General features: G+C 39.7%; 1 protein-coding gene across 1 annotated transcript in view; it reads right to left on the minus strand.

Moving 5' to 3' along the window:
• Positions 1-20,175, minus strand: part of LOC143132618 (uncharacterized) — a 38,599-nt gene that overhangs the window by 11,565 nt on the left and 6,859 nt on the right. The window contains exons 4-17 of the mRNA XM_076292269.1: positions 12,792-13,058; positions 12,142-12,408; positions 11,739-12,005; positions 11,339-11,602; positions 10,692-10,958; positions 5,448-5,714; positions 5,045-5,311; positions 4,444-4,710; positions 4,037-4,303; positions 3,458-3,724; positions 2,528-2,791; positions 1,345-1,611; positions 692-958; positions 289-555 (exon numbers count right to left, since the gene is read on the minus strand). Of these exons, the coding sequence (XP_076148384.1) occupies positions 289-555; positions 692-958; positions 1,345-1,611; positions 2,528-2,791; positions 3,458-3,724; positions 4,037-4,303; positions 4,444-4,710; positions 5,045-5,311; positions 5,448-5,714; positions 10,692-10,958; positions 11,339-11,602; positions 11,739-12,005; positions 12,142-12,408; positions 12,792-13,058 (3,732 nt within the window). The remainder of the gene's footprint in view (positions 1-288; positions 556-691; positions 959-1,344; positions 1,612-2,527; positions 2,792-3,457; positions 3,725-4,036; positions 4,304-4,443; positions 4,711-5,044; positions 5,312-5,447; positions 5,715-10,691; positions 10,959-11,338; positions 11,603-11,738; positions 12,006-12,141; positions 12,409-12,791; positions 13,059-20,175) is intronic.

Below are 20,175 nucleotides of genomic sequence, written 5' to 3' on the forward strand. Positions count from 1 at the left end.
AGATATATTAGATTAAAAACAACATAAATATTGAGGAATTTTGTTTGTTTAGATTAACGACAGTGATGAGTGGCACACACTACTCTTTACCAAATCCATATACCTTAAAAACTTGATTGATAGCTCAGGTTTTTATTTGATCAATCGCAAACTAAACCTGCTTCTATTTGGGACAAGCAGCTATATGTGCAAGGCCTTCAATTCCTTTCACATAAAACCTTTGCTCAGCAAAGATGGAAAATGTGATGTATGATGTATTTCATAGGAAGTGAACATGAGGGAACATGCCTGTTACTGCTGAGAAGGTGAGTCCTGTGCTGCTCACTCCCTCGAACACAGTGAAGAGAGTGAAAGAGTAGTTTGTTCCAGCAGAGAGAGATGACACTGTGTGTTTCACTGTGGTTCCTGCATCTGATCCAGTGATGTTGGTCTCTGCTCCATTGCTGTTTCTCAGCATGTAGTTGCAGTTATTGTTGTTGTTGACTTTGTTCCACTCCAGCTCTAGCTGAGTCTCAGAGCGGTTGACCACATTTACCTGACTTACATCAGGGGGAACTAAAGAGGGCAGGGAGGGTAATTATCAACATTAAGAAAATAGTGTTGATGATCATCAATCATAAAATGAACAATTCCTTTGTTTCTATTTGGAGATGATGCCATTGAGGTGAAATTAAATCAGGAGGGAACTCACGTGTAACCTCTGAGAAGTTATACCCTGTGCTTCTCACTCCTTCAAACACAGTGAAGAGAGTAAAAGAGTAGTTTGTTCCAGCAGAGAGAGATGACACTTTGTGTTTCACTGTGGTACCTGCATCTGATCCAGTGATGCTGGCCTCTGCTCCACTGCTGTTTCTCAGCATGTAAATATAATTATTGTTGTTGTTGACTTTGGTCCACTCCAGCACTAGCCGAGTCTCACAGCGGGTTACTACATTTACCTCAGTAACATCAGAGGGAACTGAATGAGGGAAGTGGACATAAACTTAGATGATTTGAGGGTCACACAAAGAGAAAGATTTGCGTTTAGATTGCAGAATGTAGAAGATATTTTGGATTAAAAACAACATAAATATTTAGGAATTGAAAATGTAGGAGTTTGTTAAGATTAACAACAGTAATGAGTGGCACAAACTACTCTTTACCAAATCCACATACCTTAAAAACTTGATTGATAGCTCAGATTTTTATTTGATCAATCGTAAACTAAACCTGCTTCTATTTGGGACAAGCAGCTATATGTGCCAGGTCTTCAATTCCTTTCACATCAAACCTTTGCTCAGCAAAGATAGCAAATGTGATGTACGTATGATGTATTTCATAGGAAGTGAACATGAGGGAACATGCCTGTTACTGCTGAGAAGGTGAGTCCTGTGCTGCTCACTCCCTCGAACACAGTGAAGAGAGTGAAAGAGTAGTTTGTTCCAGCAGAGAGAGATGACACTGTGTGTTTCACTGTGGTTCCTGCATCTGATCCAGTGATGTTGGTCTCTGCTCCATTGCTGTTTCTCAGTATGTAGTTGTAGTTATTGTCGTTGTTGACTTTGTTCCACTCCTGCTTTAGTTGAGTCTCAGAGCGGTTGACCACATTTACCTGACTTACATCAGGGGGAACTAAACAAGGTAGGGAGGGTAATTATCAACATTGACACTTTGAATGCCGCACTGTTTTCAGAAGCTTTGGCGCAGAGTGCCAGCAATCTAGATCATTGTTGACGATTTTTGTAGAGCCACAGCGTATTCTGTTATAACTATGGATACATACTATGGCTCCTTTGAAAGGTGAGACTTTACGCTCTCAGTGGGTACAAACCGTTTATTTCTACATGCTTCTGTCCCTGAGAAATCCCAAGCTAAACAGTGGCTAGTTTTCATCAAAATCTCTTTTTTTTTCTAGAAATGGAGATATAGCGTCTTTGAAGAAATATGAAGTGTTGCTTGTAAAGTTTCCGGGAAGTGACCTAGAGAGACCTGGCAAGACTGTCACCTAGTGATAAACCCATGAAAATGGCCTTGTTTTGACCTGACGTGTATGTGTTACTGATTCGACCCAAAGCGGCAACCATCAAAAGCAGAGTTTTAAGATAAAAAGTCCAGATAAAATGTTCAGATTGCGCATTTTCATGAGTTTTCGATAGTCATCTATTTCATTTCTATTCGTCATAGAGTTCCCAAAATCGCACATAAGGTGTGTTAGAGTGTCTATTTTCGTAATTTCAAAAAGAGCTAAAAACACAATATTGCGTTTTTGGCACTCAACGCATGGGAACAAAAAACACAATATTGCGTTTTTGGCACTCAATGTGTTACAAAAATAGTGTTAATGATCATCAATCATAAAATGTACAATTCCTTTGTTATTTTATTTTTTTCTATTTGCTTTAATCGCCAAACTCAATCTGCTTATTTTTGGGACAGGCATCTATATGTGCCAGGCCTTCAATTCCTTTCACATAAAACCTTTGCTCAGCAAAGATGGAAAATGTGATGTATGATGTATTTCATAGGAAGTGAACATGAGGGAACATGCCTGTTACTGCTGAGAAGGTGAGTCCTGTGCTGCTCACTCCCTCAAACACAGTGAAGAGAGTGAAAGAGTAGTTTGTTCCAGCAGAGAGAGATGACACTGTGTGTTTCACTGTGGTTCCTGCATCTGATCCAGTGATGTTGGTCTCTGCTCCATTGCTGTTTCTCAGCATGTAGTTGTAGTTATTGTCGTTGTTGACTTTGTTCCACTCCAGCTCTAGCTGAGTCTCAGAGCGGGTTACATTTACCTTAGTAACATCAGGGGGAACTAAAGGGGGCAGGGAGGGTAATTATCAACATTTATTACACGGCTCTTCACAAGGCAAGTAGAACGCTCCATTGACTTGAATGGGATTTCCCAAAGTTCTAGCGGTCATTATTTTCGAGGAAAGGACCTCTGAAAGAAATAATGACCGCTGTCAATGGCAACGGAGTTTGTGCTTCTAAGTCAGGTCTTTCATATCACTACGCAAGGACTGGAACTTCATTCAAAAGTGAAAGCAGACGGTTGATCAGCTGTGTTCTAAAGAATGTTTGATTCAGTTCAGCATGTGTTGTTGCAAACTATTTGTTTCTCAGCAAATGCCACGATGAACAGTAGCATATAGGCTAGGCTATGTAGGCTAAAGTCATATCGTGGGGAGTTTATTATTTCGTTTTGGCAAGTAGCCGTGTAATAAGTGGGATAATGTATAGAAAGCTGGTCATTTTTGGGAAAATAAGTCCCTTCAGGGCGGAACAAGACCCCTCCGCTGCGCATCGGGGTCCGGTTCGCCCTGTCGGGACTTATTTTCCCAATAATGGCCGGCGTTCTATACATTATCCCTTACTAAGAAAATAGTGTTAATGATCATCAATCATAAAATGAACAATTCCTTTGTTTCTATTTGGAGATGATCTCATTGAGATTAAATTAAATCAGGAGGGAACTCACTTGTAACCTCTGAAAACTCAAATCCTGTGCTTGTCACTCCCTCAAACACAGTGAAGAGAGTGAAAGAGTAGTTTGTTCCAGCAGAGAGAGATGACACTTTGTGTTTCACTGTGGTACCTGCATCTGATCCAGTGATGCTGGCCTCTGCTCCACTGCTGTTTCTCAGCATGTAAATATAATTATTGTTGTTGTTGACTTTGGTCCACTCCAGCACTAGCCGTGTCTCACAGCGGGTGACCACATTTACCTCAGTAACATCAGAGGGAGCTGAATGGGGGAAGCATACATAAACTCAGATGATTTGATGGTCACACCAAGAGAGATATTTAAGTTTAGATTGCAGAATGTAGAAGACATTTTGGATTAAAAACAACATAAATATTTAGGAATTGAAAATATGGGAGTTTGAATAACAACAGTGATGAGTGGCACACTACTCTTTACCAAATCCATATACCTTAAAAACTTGATTGATAGCTCAGGTTTTTATTTGATCAATCGCAAACTAAACCTGCTTCTATTTGGGACAAGCAGCTATGTATGATGTATTTCATAGGAAGTGAACATGAGGGAACATGCCTGTTACTGCTGAGAAGGTGAGACCTGTGTTGGCCACTCCCTCAAACACAGTGAAGAGAGTGAAAGAGTAGTTTGTTCCAGCAGAGAGAGATGACACTTTGTGTTTCACTGTGGTCCTTGCATCTGATCCAGTGATGTTGGCCTCTGCTCCATTGCTGTTTCTCAGTATGTAGTTGTAGTTATTGTTGTTGTTGACTTTGGTCCACTCTAGCTTTAGTTGAGTCTCAGAGCGGTTGACCACATTTACCTGAGTAACATCAGGGGGAACTAAAGGGGGCAAGGAGGGTAATTATCAACATTAAGAAAATAGTGTTGATTATCATCAATCATCAATAAAATGAACAATTCCTTTGTTTCTATTTGGAGATGATGCCATTGAGATGAAATTAAATCAGGAGGGAACTCACTTGTAAACTCTGAGAAGTTATACCCTGTGCTTCTCACTCCCTCAAACACAGTGAAGAGAGTGAATGAGTACTTTGTCCCAGCAGAGAGAGATGAGATTGTGTGTTTCACTGTGGTCCCCTCATGTAATCCAGTGATGCTGGCCTCTGCTCCATTGCTGTTTCTCAGCATGTAAATATAATTATTGTTGTTGTTGACTTTGGTCCACTCCAGCTCTAGTTGAGTCTCAGAGCGGGTTACTACATTTACCTCAATAACATCAGGGGGAACTAAAGGTGGGACAAACATAAACTTAGATGATTTGATAGTCACACCAAGAGAGAGTATTGCATTGAGATTGCAGAATGTAGGGGGATTTAGGATTAAAAAAAACATAAATATTGAGGAATTCAGATTGAACACAATGAAGAGTGACACAAACTACTCCTCAAATCCATATACCGTACAAACTTGATTGATAGCTTAGGCTTATATTTGCTTCAATTGCCAAACTCCACCTGCTTATTTTTGGGACAGGCATCTATATGTGCCAGGTCTTTCATTCCTTGATGGAAAATGTGATGTATGATGTATTTCATAGGAAGTGAACATGAGGGAACATGCCTGTTACTGCTGAGAAGGTGAGTCCTGTGCTGCTCACTCCCTCGAACACAGTGAAGAGAGTGAAAGAGTAGTTTGTTCCAGCAGAGAGAGATGACACTGTGTGTTTCACTGTGGTTCCTGCATCTGATCCAGTGATGTTGGTCTCTGCTCCATTGCTGTTTCTCAGCATGTAGTTGCAGTTATTGTTGTTGTTGACTTTGTTCCACTCCAGCTCTAGTTGAGTCTCAGAGCGGTTGACCACATTTACCTGAGTAACATCAGGGGGAACTAAAGGGGGCAGGGAGGGTAATTATCAACATTAAGAAAATAGTGTTGATTATCATCAATCATAAAATGAACAATTCCTTTGTTTCTATTTGGAGATGATGCCATTGAGATAAAATTAAATCAGGAGGGAACTCACGTGTAACCTCTGAGAAGTTATACCCTGTGCTTCTCACTCCTTCAAACACAGTGAAGAGAGTGAAAGAGTAGTTTGTCCCAGCAGAGAGAGATGACACTTTGTGTTTCACTGTGGTTCCTGCATCTGATCCAGTGATGCTGGCCTCTGCTCCATTGCTCTTTCTCAGCATGTAAATATAATTATTGTTGTTGTTGACTTTGGTCCACTCCAGCACTAGCCGAGTCTCAGAGCGGGTAACTACATTTACCTCAATAACATCAGGGGGAACTAAAGAGGGCAGGGAGGGTATTCATAAAATGAACAATTTCTTTGTTTCTATTTGGAGATGATGTCATTGAGATGAAATTAAACTAGAAAATGTAACTCCAAGGAATTATCAGTGCATGAAAATGCAAAACCTATGATGTAAAATATACAGTGTTAAAACTAGGGCTGTCAAAATAACTGATTAATTTCGATTAATTAATTTGAGAAAAAATAACTGATTAAAAAAATTAGTGCAGATTAATCGATTCTGTATGACCTTTGACCCCGAGCCTTTCTAGTCAGTAAAAATTAGACTGTAAAATGAAGGAGAGAGAAGAAAACATGCTGCCTGGATCATTGATTGGAACATTTACTTTTAAAAAATGGCCTGATGGTGTTGATAAAAAATAAAGTGTTGAAATTAAAGTCCACTGCAATGTCTACAGCAAGGAATTTGCATATCACCAGAGTTCATCAACTCTATAGTCACACATCAATGCAAAGAAATAAGTGTTGACATTGAGGGGAGTGTTGATTCATTTTCATTGTGTGCCCTAGGTTATATCTGTGGCCTGAAATGCCTTGTATGTGAAAAAAAAACTTCTTCCCGAAGCACATTTGAATTTATTTCCTCAGCATATTTGGTCATATCATAGATTATTATGGCAATTATTTGAACAGTGAAAATAATAATAAAATAGTTTTTGAACTTTAATGTCACTAATGCTGATTATTCAATGATTTATTTGAATTTAAATATTTAAAATACTTTCACAGCAAAAATTATATATGCGATTAATTTAGATTAATTAATCACAGAGTATGTAATTAATTAGATTAATTTTTTTAATCGATTGACAGCCCTAGTTAAAACTGATAATGTAGAGATCATTACAATGGTTTTGCTTAGGTAGACATGGTTGTTGCAATGCTAAATAAAGCTGTTTCTATGATGGTTGCTATGATAATCATGTTGGTTGCTATGGAAACGGACATAGATGCTTTATTTCAATGGTTGCTATTTTGGTTGTAAGGTAGTTGGTGGTTTAATATAGTTGGCGGGAGTCAAAATTGATGACAACTGACAGTTGGAATGGCTGAACATTTAAATAGTTGAGTTTAAATTGTTAAATTATTGAATAGGGAATTATTGTAGTGAGGACTTTTATTTTGGAACAGTTGTAGGTAGAGGAAACAGTTGGTGGGAGTCATAGTTGACGACAACTGACAGTTGGAATGGCTGAACAGTTACATTTTTGAGTAGTTTAAATTGTTAAATTGTTTAACAGTAAATTATTGTGGTGGGGACTTTTATTTTGAAACAGTTTTGGGCAGAGGAAACAGTTGAACAGGATCTATAGTTTTAAGAGAGCCAGATTGCATGCCTAAAGTGGAAACGAAGCAGTCAAATAAAACAGATATCTATAGCACTAGTTAAATATTTAAATATATCATAAATACAAATAAAGTCAGAAATATGACCCGTTATTCAGAATAAAGCACAAACAAGTTGCATAAATTTCAGCTGTGTGCCGCCATCTTTGTTTTCAGAAAATGATGACATCACAAGAATGGTTGGTACAAAATTCTATGCTGTTTACATAGCGGCTGTCATAGCCTCACAGTTAGCTTACTGCCTCAACAAAATGGATATGGACGAATGGGATAGACCCACCAATGAGGACAGGCATCCAATTGCCTCTGCTTTTGAGCCAGTAAGAGTGCCCTCCACAGAGCCTGACTATGGAAGAGAAATAGATGATCGAGAGAGAGGTGTATCTGAGCGCACAGAAAACAATCGGTGGTGCTTATGTGGGGGTTGAGTCCCTATGTTCACTGACATGGCACACATGGAGAGTGTCTGCTGCCAGGAAATGAACCTGGGACATCTCATCCAAAATAACAGATATATCACGTCCAATCCTACGTGCCTAATGCTGTCATTAGAGCGAGATGTTGGAGGTCGCAATGCGGTCGCTGAGGGACATCCGAGCCGAAACACTGGAACGCCCAATAAACAGCAGTTAACCAACTAACACACTCTTGATAGGTTGTGCGGAGGGAGTAGGCTAGGGGACTACACTGATCACCTGAGACTACACTAATTTTTACACCCATACTCAGTTGTTCTGCAATGTATTATCATGGTAGAAGCTGTGATACAGTACTAGCATAGCATAACATAACAAGCACTGTAACTAGCATAGCATGAACCCTAAAATCTATGGTTGCTACAAGAGGCACATTCGTGCATTTATTTACTTAAAGTGAACAGCATGTTGTTTTATATCCGCTTACATACACAAATCAAAACTCAGATGACAGACTACAGTCCATAAACAACGTCTACCCACAAAACCATGCCTGTCACAATCACAGAGCTAGGCTACTACAGTCAGTAGCCTACACAAGTCAGACGTAGGCTAGCATACCCACAACAGGTTCTCACCAGGTTCGCAAGTCTCTGCAAATAGTTTCCACTACTACTTGAGCGAAACAAATGCAATCATCGATACTACTCAATCACAAAAAGAAACCTCTTACTCACACATGAGAAGTTCGCTCCCCCGAGTTTATTCACCAATTCATCAAGATGCAACTGCATTTTCAGGTCGCGGTAATTCAGTTGTGCGAGAACATCCAAACACATTATTGCAACTGAAGTTAAATCTAATTAAGTACTGTCTCTGATAGGCCTACAGGCTACATTACAGCGGCACTTGTTCTTGTACAAACACAAAAACAAACATCAACAGAATCTGCGTAGGCATATTGAAATAAAGTGAAAGTCCGCTAATGGATAAAACATCCACAAACAAACGCTAACCATTCTGATGACGTAGCGCCTGCATTTTTAAAACATGGCCGCACCCTAGTGGTGAAAGTTGTTATTGACATGTCATTTTCCAGTGAAACTACTTGAATTTCAGGTTTAATGAAAATCCATGTATCTTCAAAACCAACCAAAAAATGGTCACAGTTTTCACTGCTTCATTTCCACTGAGACAGACAGTTGCTGCAGATGGCCTGAACACTGCCACAGGATTCTAATTGCTTAATGGCTGTATTGTGATGTCATAATCGCCAATGTTAAGTGTATCGGGAAATGTTTAAAAGTTTTTGATTAATAGTTTAAAAAGTATAAAAGTTACAAAGATAAAAAGTACATAGCAGCCATGTCCTTTAGAAGACCTATGTTACAAAGTTTGAATGATGTTTTCTAAGTTAAACGGTGCAAGCTGAATTGCGCGCACAAAAAGCTGTCAGCGGAAGAATAATAACTAGAAATGCAATTCCAAGGAATTACCAGTGCATGAAAATGCAAAAGTTGTGATGTAAAATATCATGTATAGTTAAAATAGATAATACAGAGATGGTTACTACGGTGATGCTAGGATAGACATGGTGGTTGCATAGCTTAATAAAAGTTGATAGTTTAAAAGTAGACCATTGAATGTAAATAGTTTAAAAGTTTAATGGCTGTGTATAGGTAGATATTTGCAGATAACTAAAAGTTGGAATGGCTCTAATGTTTGCTAGCAGTTATGCTAACAATTTTAACTATGGTAACAATGTTAACCATGCTACTTAGCTAACTTAACTAATGTTTTCTAGTAGTTTTGCTAACATGCTAGCAATATTAACCATGCTACTTAGCTAATGTTTCTAGCAGTTTTGCTACAAATGCTAACAATGTTAACATGTTAACTATGCTAACCATGCTACTTAGCTAACTTAGCTAAAGTTTTCTAGCAGTTTTGCTAACAATGCTAACCATGCTAACTATGTTAACCATGCTACTTAGCTAACTTAACTGATGTTTTCTAGCAGTTTTGTTAAAAATGCTATGTTAGCAATGCTAACATGCTACCTATGCTAACCATGCTACTTAGCCAACTTAGCTAATGTTTTCTAGTAGTTTTGCTAAAAATGTTAACTATGTTAATATGTTAACTATGTTAACCATGCTACTTAGCTAACTTAACTAATGTTTTCTAGCAGTTTTGCTAAAAATGCTAACTATGTTAGCAATACTAAAATGCTACCTATGCTAACCATGCTACTTAGCTAACTTAGCTAATGTTTTCTAGCAGTTTTGCTAAAAATGCTAACTATATGAATATGCTAACTATGTTAACCATGCTACTTAGCTAACTTAGCTAATGTTTTCTAGTAGTTTTGCTAAAAATGTTAACTATGTTAACATGTTAACTATGTTAACAATGCTAACTAGCTACAGTGGGTAGGAGTCATAGTTGATGACAAGTGTTGACATAGTTGATGACAAGTTAAAAGTTGTTAATAGACAGCTAGTTTAATAGATAGATAGTTTAATGATAGTTTAAAAGTAGACCGTTTAAAAGTTGAATGTAAAAAGTTCAGTAGTTTAATGGGTTATATTGTTTAACAGTGGATTATTGTAGTGAGGACTTTTATTTTTAAACAGTTTTAGGCAGAGGAAACAGTTGAATAGGATGTGTAGTTTTAATTCACCCAGATTGTATGCTTAAAGCCTGAGGCTGCAGGTGGCCTGAACACCTGGCATAGGATTCTAATTGCTTAATGGCCGTATTATGATGTCACAATCGGCAATGTTAAGTCTATGGGGATTTTTAAAATGTTTTTCTTTAATAGTTTAAAAAGTATAAAAGTTTCAAAGTTGAAAAGACATAGCAGCTTGGTCCGTTTGAAGACCTACGTTACAAAGATTGAACGAAGTTTCTAAGTTAAACTGTTTAAGAGAAATTTGCGTACGGAAAAAGTGGTAAGCGGAATAATAATAAGTTGCCTAGGAAGAACAGTACAGTGCATTTTCATGCACTGTAATAAGAAGCCTAGGAAGAACAGTAGGCTACAGTACATTTTCATGCACTGCAATAAGAAGCCAAGCGATAACTGAACAGTGCATTTTCATGCAATGTAATAATAATAAGACTTTGAATGACAGAGCAGTGCATTTTCATGCACTGTAGGTAGGCTAATCAAGAGGGAACTCACGTGTAACCTCTGAGAAGTTATACCCTGTGCTTCTCACTCCCTCAAACACAGTGAAGAGAGTGAATGAGTACTTTGTCCCAGCAGAGAGAGATGACACTTTGTGTTTCACTGTGGTCCTTGCATCTGATCCAGTGATGCTGGCCTCTGCTCCATTGCTCTTTCTCAGCATGTAAATATAATTATTGCTGTTGTTGACTTTGGTCCACTCCAGCACTAGCCGAGTCTCAGAGCGGGTAACCACATTTACCTCAGTAACATCTGAGGGAACTGAATGGGGGAAGCATACATAAACTCAGATGATTTGATAGTCACACCAAGAGAGATTTGCATTTAGATTGCAGAATGTAGAACACATTTTGGATTAAAAATAACATAAATATTGAGGAATTGAAAATGTGGGAGTTTGTTAAGATTAACAACAGTAATTAGTGGCACAAACTACTCTTTACCAAATCCATATACCTTAAAAACTTGATTGATGGCTCAGGTTTTTATTTGATCAATCGCAAACTAAACCTGCTTCTATTTAGGACAAGCAGCTATATGTGCCAGGCCTTCAATTCCTTTCACATAAAACCTTTGCTCAGCAAAGACAGAAAATGTGATGTATGATGTATTTCATAGGAAGTGAACATGAGGGAACATGCCTGTTACTGCTGAGAAGGTGAGTCCTGTGCTGCTCACTCCCTCAAACACAGTGAAGAGAGTGAAAGAGTAGTTTGTTCCAGCAGAGAGAGATGACACTTTGTGTTTCACTGTGGTTTCTGCATCTGATCCAGTGATGTTGGTCTCTGCTCCATTGCTGTTTCTCAGCATGTAGTTGCAGTTATTGTTGTTGTTGACTTTGTTCCACTCCAGCTCTAGCTGAGTCTCAGAGCGGGTTACATTTACCTTAGTAACATCAGGGGGAACTAAAGGGGGCAGGGAGGGTAATTATCAACATTAAGAAAATAGTGTTAATGACCATCAATCATAAAATGAACAATTCCTTTGTTTCTATTTGGAGATGATGTCATTGAGATGAAATTAAATCAGTAGGGAACTCACGTGTAACCTCTGAGAAGTTATACCCTGTGCTTCTCACACCCTCAAACACAGTGAAGAGAGTGAAAGAGTAGTTTGTTCCCGCAGAGAGAGATGACACTTTGTGTTTCACTGTTGTCCCTGCATCTGATCCAGTGATGCTTGCATCTGCTCTATTGCTGTTTCTCAGCATGTAAATATAATTATTGTCGTTGTTAACTTTGGTCCACTCCAGCTTTAGTTGAGTCTCAGAGCGGGTTACTACATTTACCTGAGTAACATCAGGGGGAACTAAAGGGGGCAGGGAGGGTAATTATCAACATTAAGAAAATAGTGTTGATTATCATCAATCATAAAATGAACAATTCCTTTGTTTCTATTTGGAGATGATGTCATTGAGGTGAAATTAAATCAGGAGGGAACTCACTTGTAAACTCTGAGAAGTTATACCCTGTGCTTCTCACTCCCTCAAACACAGTGAAGAGAGTGAATGAGTACTTTGTCCCAGCAGAGAGAGACGAGATTGTGTGTTTCACTGTGGTCCCCTCATGTAATACAGTGATGCTGGCCTCTGCTCCATTGCTGTTTCTCAGCATGTAAATATAATTATTGTTGTTGCTGACTTTGGTCCACTCCAGCTCTAGTTGAGTCTCAGAGCGGATTACTACATTTACTTTAGTGACATCAGAGGGCACTGAAGGTGGGATAAACATAAACTCAGAAGATTTGATAGTCACACCAAGAGAGAGTATTGCATTCAGATTGCAGAATGTAGGGGGATTTAGGATAAAAAAAAATATATAAATATTGAGGAATTGAAAATGGAGAAGTTCATTTTGATTGAAGACAGTGAAGAGTGACACAAACTACTCTTCTCAAATCCATATACCGTACAAAGTTGATTGATAGCTTAGGCTTATATTTGCTTCACTTGCCAAATTTAACCTGCTTACAGTATTTTTGGGACAGGCATCTATATGTGCCAGGCCTTTAATTCCCTTTACACAAAACCTTTGCTCAGCAAAAATGGAACATGTGATTATGTATTTCATAGGAAGTGAACATGAGGGAACATGCCTGTTACTGCTGAGAAGGTGAGTCCTGTGCTGGTCACTCCCTCAAACACAGTGAAGAGAGTGAAAGAGTAGTTTGTTCCAGCAGAGAGAGATGACACTTTGTGTTTCACTGTGGTTCCTGCATCTGATCCAGTAATGCTGGTCTCTGCTCCATTGCTGTTTCTCAGCATGTAAGTATAATTATTGCTGTTGTTGACTTTGGTCCACTCCAGCACTAGCCGAGTCTCAGAGCGGGTTACTACATTTACCTCAGTAACATCAGAGGGCACTGAAGGTGGGACAAACATAAACTCAGAAGATTTGATAGTCACACCAAGAGAGAGCATTGCATTCAGATTGCAGAATGGAAGGGAAAATGTTGATACAAACAACAATATTAAATATAGCCGCAAGCGGCAATGGCGGGCCCGAGCACCTGCTGGCCGCAACCCGTGACATGTCGGAATCCAACAAAGCACCGACGTGGTGCGTTTGTGAAATGTACATATTTGATGCGTGTGCTATTTGTTTTTGTATTTTATTTTCTGCCACATGTACTTGCTTGGCCAGGTGGGGGCGCAATGCAAGGCAGGCCCATTGGGTGTCTGGATATCATCATAATCGTAATATCTATTAACATTTCAGACCATTTATTCAAAGCATAGAGCATCTCAGGCACATTTCCTGCTTGGCCAGATGGTGGCGCTATGCTAGGCCTGTGAATTACAAATGTGAATATCATCACAATAATGATATTCGATATTGTATAAAGTTTCAGATCAATCACTTAAAGGAACACGCCACCCAATGTCAGTAGTAATATATGTTCTTACCTTAACTTTCACGAGTTGAGTCATACCTCTCCCGTGTCCGTACGTGCACTCAAACGCTCTGGTGCGCGGCTGGACTGTGTTAGCATGTTGCTATGCTAGCGGGCTTTGACGGCAACTAAGCGTAGAAGTAATCAAAAACATCCACGTTTTACCGACTTAAATACAGTTGCACGAGTAGTTGATAGAAATGCTACGGCCACGCAACGTGAAACGTGGCGATTTTCCAAGCGAATAAATCGGAGAACTACAATGTGTGGCGCAATAGCACTTGGGAGTACTTCGACCTAGCGTAGTAGTATTGTTAACACCTAATTGTAGATCCTATCCACCACAGAGTTTAGAATCCATGCTGGATCGACCCTCAGCCTCTCCCTCCCCTCTGAGCGAGAGAGAGGCACACACACTAGAGATGCGCTGATGGGCTATTATTTCAACCATAACTGCATAGCAAAACTTATCATCCATCAGCCATCCATCAACACCAAAGTTTTTTGACCAATTTTCGAAACGGCACCCGCCCACCATCCGCTGGTTGTTGGCTAGGCTATATGGGTGATGCAGCGCTGCTGACGTGAGGCTAGAAAGCCCTTGCCTGTTCTAGGAAGACTGATCCAATGCAGCAAATATATTAAAAGGCTAAAGTCGTACATTGGCTATGTTGTAGCCTATCCCCAGAATATCAGCAGCAAACTCAGTCTCTCAGAATTTTTAGCTACATTTTCATGTACCACATCAGCATTTTTGTTCAGTGAATCTTTTGTAAATTGCTTTACAATTACCGTCGGGCCTATAGGCCTATTACCTGGCTTGCCTCAGCTTCGGTCACGTCCTTTTACAATTTTATCATTGTAATAAAAAACGCAATTTGCCACATAATTTCAACATGCTCCTGGCCTACTAATTAATGCCTATTGTACTTTATTTTTTGCAAAAAGAAAGAAATCCTTGATAAAATAACAAGTCATTCACATTATAGGCTACTTTACACACTGTTATGTCAGGGTGACTGAAAGCCTGTTCTGAAGACTCCCATTCATTTTGACTGCACGAGCGCGTCTTTTTCAGACAGACAGCGCAATTCATTTCAAAGCAATTTACAAAAGATTCACTGAACAAAAATGCTGATGTGGTACATGAAAATGTAGCTAAAAATGTGGAGAATGCAATGCAATCAAGCATTTTGGACGATATATTGTCACAAGCTGGCAGTATAGGCAACAGGCCGATGTGCGTTTTATTTGGAGACTGTTTTGCGAGACAGAGACTGAGTTTGCTGCTGATATTCTGGGGATAGGCTACAACATAGCCAATGTACGACTTTAGCCTTTTAATATATTTGCTGCATTGGATCAGTCTTCCTAGAACAGGCAAGGGCTTTCTAGCCTCACGTCAGCAGCGCTGCATCACCCATATAGCCTACATTAAAACAACCAGCGGATGGTGGGCGGGTGCCGTTTCGAAGATTGGTCAAAAAACTTTGGTGTTGATGGATGGCTGATGGATGATAAGTTTTGCTATGCAGTTATGGTTGAAATAATAGCCCATCAGCGCATCTCTAGTGTGTGTGCCCCTCTCTCGCTCAGAGGGGAGGGAGAGGCTGAGGGTCGATCCAGCATGGATTCTAAACTCTGTGGTAGATAGGATCTACAATTAGGTGTTAACAATACTACTACGCTAGGTCGAAGTACTCCCAAGTGCTATTGCGCCACACATTGTAGTTCTCCGCTCGGTTTATTCGCTTGGAAAATCGCCACGTTTCATGTTGCGTGGCCGTAGCATTTCTATCAACTACTCGTGCAACTGTATTTAAGTCGGTAAAACGTGGATGTTTTTGATTACTTCTACGCTTAGTTGCCGTCAAAGCCCGCTAGCATAGCAACATGCTAACACAGTCCAGCCGCGCACCAGAGCGTTTGAGTGCACGTACGGACACGGGAGAGCTATGACTCAACTCGTGAAAGTTAAGGTAAGAACATATATTACTACTGACATTGGGTGGCGTTTTCCTTTAAGGCATTGTCCATTTCTGGCACATTTCCTGCTTGGCCAGGTGGTGGCGCTATGTCAGGCAGGCCCATAGGGTGTCTGGATATCATCATAATTATAATATCTATTAACATGAGAAGTTTCAGACCATTCATTCAATGCACTGTGATTTATGACACATTTCCTGTTTATGTGGTGAGATATTAAAATCATATCAAATATATAACTTATCAAAAATCCCTTCACAATTTAACATCAGCGACATCTTGGCATCATATTTGCCAAATTTCAAATGAATCTGACAAACCGTCTAGGAGGAGTAGGTTCAAATTGATCATATGGCATCAGTATAATTGTCATTTTTTCTGTTGGTGGCGCTATGCCAAACATGCATTATGGGCATGTGAATATTATCATTAACATGGTCTTCAATGACCTGTGAAATTTAAAACATTTCAAGCCATGCATGGTGAATTATGACACATTTATTGTTTATGTGGAAGGGTATTAAAATTAATAATGTCGCCATTTCGTCAAATTACAACATATAAAAAAAATCTTCACAATTTATAATCAGGAACATCTCGGCGTCATGTATACCAACTTTGACATGAATCGGATCAACCGTCTAGGACAGCCATCACCAAATGGCGGACGTGACGTGATCCTATCCGGACCCAGACCATAATAGCCTAATTTAGATTTTCACGTAAGATTTCAAAGCTGCGCTAAATGTTTCGTTGGTTAGGATAACAGCATTTACTTCAGGAGCTTCAGGAACCATCATTTCGCTTGCTGCTACTCAGCCAGTGAAATCTGTGAATTCTGATAAAGTCGAGTCAGTGAGTAAAGTAGTAGCCTACTATGGAGAAGAGACTGATAGCCTGAAACGAGCGAGGAGAGGAGACGGGACGAGAAACAATCAGATGGATATCTAAGTTAACGATAAATAAGTTATTTTCAAATCATCGATTGCTCAAAGAGGAGAAAGCTAGAGAGCGAGAAGAGAGCTTTATATAACGATACGGGGGCAATACCACGCAAAACTGTCACGTCCGTAACGCCAACTAAATATGGATGTGACAGTTTTGCGCGGAATTGCCCTGGACCTCTTCTATATTCTGCGACAGGCAATTTTAAGCGCCAATTTGAAGCACCTCTACTAGACAAAGCATATATTTTGAGCAAGCATAGGGTAGTAGGCTAGGCCCATTCAACAGTGAACTGAGACCACAGAATATTTTACGATTTAAGAAGGCAATATGATTGATCCACCACAATCTAGTTAAGCCTACATGCATTCACTGCCCAATAGGGTTGCCAACTTCCTCGACCCCAAATGAGGGACACTTCGCTTCAAATGCGGGACCCCCCCCCCCCCCCCAAAAAAAAAAACATTGTTTGTGCCACATTTAGGCCTATAGCATAATGATAAGTATATTAAGTTGGTGTAAACAACCTTCATTCCTGTGGAAATAGAAGCATGTAATGATGCTAGCTAGATATTTTCTGTTTGCAATTAAAAGTGAATTCTGAACCTGGTAGCCTATAGCTATCTGAGTGGAAAGTGTTTCAATTGGCATAGCCCATCATGTGCTTCATGTAAATGCTTAGTTTAAGGGAAACGGATTATTGAAGACTTCAAGACTCACCAATTCCATTACACAAAGGCAATTGACCACTCTTCATATTCTATCAGTCCAAATCACAATGCGTGCAGCCTATGTCAAAGTGCCCTCACATTTTGTAAATGGTCAGTAGCATAGTGTGAACCGGATAATTCCGCAATCTCCTTGCATTGTTTTTGTTGTTCTCATGATTTCCTTTTGAAAGTTTCTTATATTAAAAAGGTGAAATCAATTACCAACAATCACAAGCCAGCTGGAAACTTCCACCCTCTCTCCCTCTCGTTCCCAATTAAAACGAGTAGCATAACATTCAAGTTAGATCTGCTGCATAATAGAGAGACTGAGAGGACCCAAAAAGTATCATCCTTATGTAAGATGCTGTTGCTGCATTTTGACATTGTAATCGTTCTCTAAGAAGAGTGAAAAGCAGTTTGCAGTAAAGCTTCTCTGGCTAAATTGTGGTGCCCCTTTTGTCCCTTGGTGCCGTGTGCACAGTGCGAGATGCGCGTGGTAGCGGCGGCACTGGACACTTTGTTCCAGGTGCGTTTACAGTAGCCTACTATTGACAAGTTAACAAGGCCGATGAGCTGTGATTGAAAATCGGGAGTGGTGCTGTCCCTGACGGGACAAATCAAAATCACCCAAAATACGGGATGTCCTGCACAATTCGGGACGGTTGGCAACCCTACTGCCCAACAACGTGATATTCCTGGGTTTCAGGGACTAACTAAAAAAAATAAATTAAACTTGCTGATTAATGGGTTCAAGGAACCAGCTGTGGAATATCCATCCTTGTCTCAGCTCAAATTTTATTTTAAGTTCACGTTAAGATCTTAAAAATAGCCAAGGCTACTCAAGTTTTTCTCCCCAATTAGGCTACTCTTATCTTGCCTTATTTCTCCTCATTTCGAATGTTGCCTTTTAGGCTACTTATTTTATTTCACATTAAACATTAGGCCTAGGCTTACACTCTTCTATTTCTTGAATTTCCCCTTGGGGATCAATAAAGTATCTATCTATCTATCTATCTACAACTAGGCTCCATCCATCCATCCTAATATTATACATACATACTGTACATATACATAGCCTAAACACGCACGTTAAACATTATGATGCTCCGGACCTTTGCTTGAGGAAATTTTCCGTAACTGGACCTCGCTGAAGATTAATTGAATACCCCTGGTCTAGGAGGAGTATGTTAAAATTGATCATGTCCACAACGCACAAAATCTCAATTACCTCACTTCCTGTGGGCGTGGCTAATGGCATGTTAATACAAAAGTGGTTTGTTTTTGGGAGTTACATACACCCACCAAATTTGGTGTGTGTATCTAAAACTATATGCCAACCACAAGTCACAGTGACATAAGGGGGCGCTATGGAGTTCCTGGGCAACGCCCAGTGCCAAGCTTTTATCCCTGTCTATTCACTATATCACTTCATGTGTGTGCCAAATTGCTAATAATTTATAGCAGTTATGCTAAAATGCTAAGAATGCTAACCTTGGTGTCCACATTACTGAAGACTTAACATGGACTGTTAACACTCAATATGTTCTGAAGAAGTCCAGACAACGACTCTACTTCCTTCGTCAGCTAAGGAAATTCAAAGTTTCTACATCCATCATGAAGGCCTTCTACACTTCAGCGGTTGAGAGTGTTCTAACTGGTAGCATCATCACCTGGTATGGGAACTCCACAGTTAGAGATTGTAGTACTCTGCAGAGAGTACGCTCAGCTGAACGTACTATAAGAACTCAACTCCCTGCTCTACAAGATATCTATTCCAGAAGAGTACTCCTAAGATCCCAAAAGATTCTGAAGGACTCTTCTCATCCTAACAATGGATTATTCCTACCGCTGAAATCAAGAAGACGCCTATGTAGTCACAAAGCCAGAACTGAGAGACTCAGGAGAAGTTTTTATCCCCAGGCCATCCGAACTCTGAACTCACACTATACTGACTTTGCACACATTCACTCCTCAGCACTCTCAAACATTTCCCAACTCTGAATTCACACTATACTGAATTTGTATTCATTCACTCCTCAGCACTCAGGACCCCCCCCCCCCCCCCCCCCACACACACACACACCTACATGACTTTTAGCACTTTTACATCCCTCTCCCTATGCTACAGACCTTTTATTTATTTTCTTATTTCATCACACGTCAAAACACACACACACACACACACACACACACACATATCTGACTTTCTCCAACTTTTGCACATCTCCATAGAACTTTTTATTTATTATTTTTGATTTCTCCTCCATCTATCTACCCATGTCCTTGATTGCCTAGCCTCTTGGGTGCTCCTTGTTGGTGCCCCCCCCCCCCCCCCCAATCCCAATCCCAATCCTCCCCCACCTTTCTTATGCAGCCCTTGCCACTTAATCTACTAAACCCCTCTTCTACTGCACTTTTTACCCCCCCCCCATAAATGCACAAATAGGCTGACACCAGACATAATTTCACTGCATTTCTTACTTCCAGTAACTATATGCATGTGACAATAAACTTCCTTGTATCCTTGTATGCTTAAAGCCTGAGACTGGCAGTTGAGCCAGGTGGCCTGACCACCTGGCATAGGATTCTAATTGCTTAACGGCTCTATTGTGATGTCATCAGCCCATGTTGTCTATGGGGAAATTTTGATTATTTTTTAATTAATAGTTTAAAAAGTATAAAAGTTACAAAGATGAAACGTACCAAGCACTCATGTCCTAAGTAAGACCTACGTAACATAGTTTTAATGAAGTTTCTATGTTAAACGGTTGAAGCTGCATTAAACGCGTTAGAAGAAGAAGAAGAAGAAGAAGAAGCCTAGGAAGAACAGTACAGTGCATTTTCATGCACTGTAATTAATTGGAAATGGAGGAGTTCAGTAACACAACAGCTAATCTTATCAAATCCATATATTTAAAGGACAAGTTGGGTATTTTACACTTAAA

The sequence above is a fragment of the Alosa pseudoharengus genome, unplaced genomic scaffold, assembly GCF_046254945.1.
Source record: "Alosa pseudoharengus isolate Yale_2024_CS ecotype anadromous, Long Island Sound unplaced genomic scaffold, YU_APseudo_1.1 YU_APseudo_1.1_scf_1, whole genome shotgun sequence".
Taxonomy (NCBI): Eukaryota; Metazoa; Chordata; class Actinopteri; order Clupeiformes; family Clupeidae; genus Alosa; species Alosa pseudoharengus.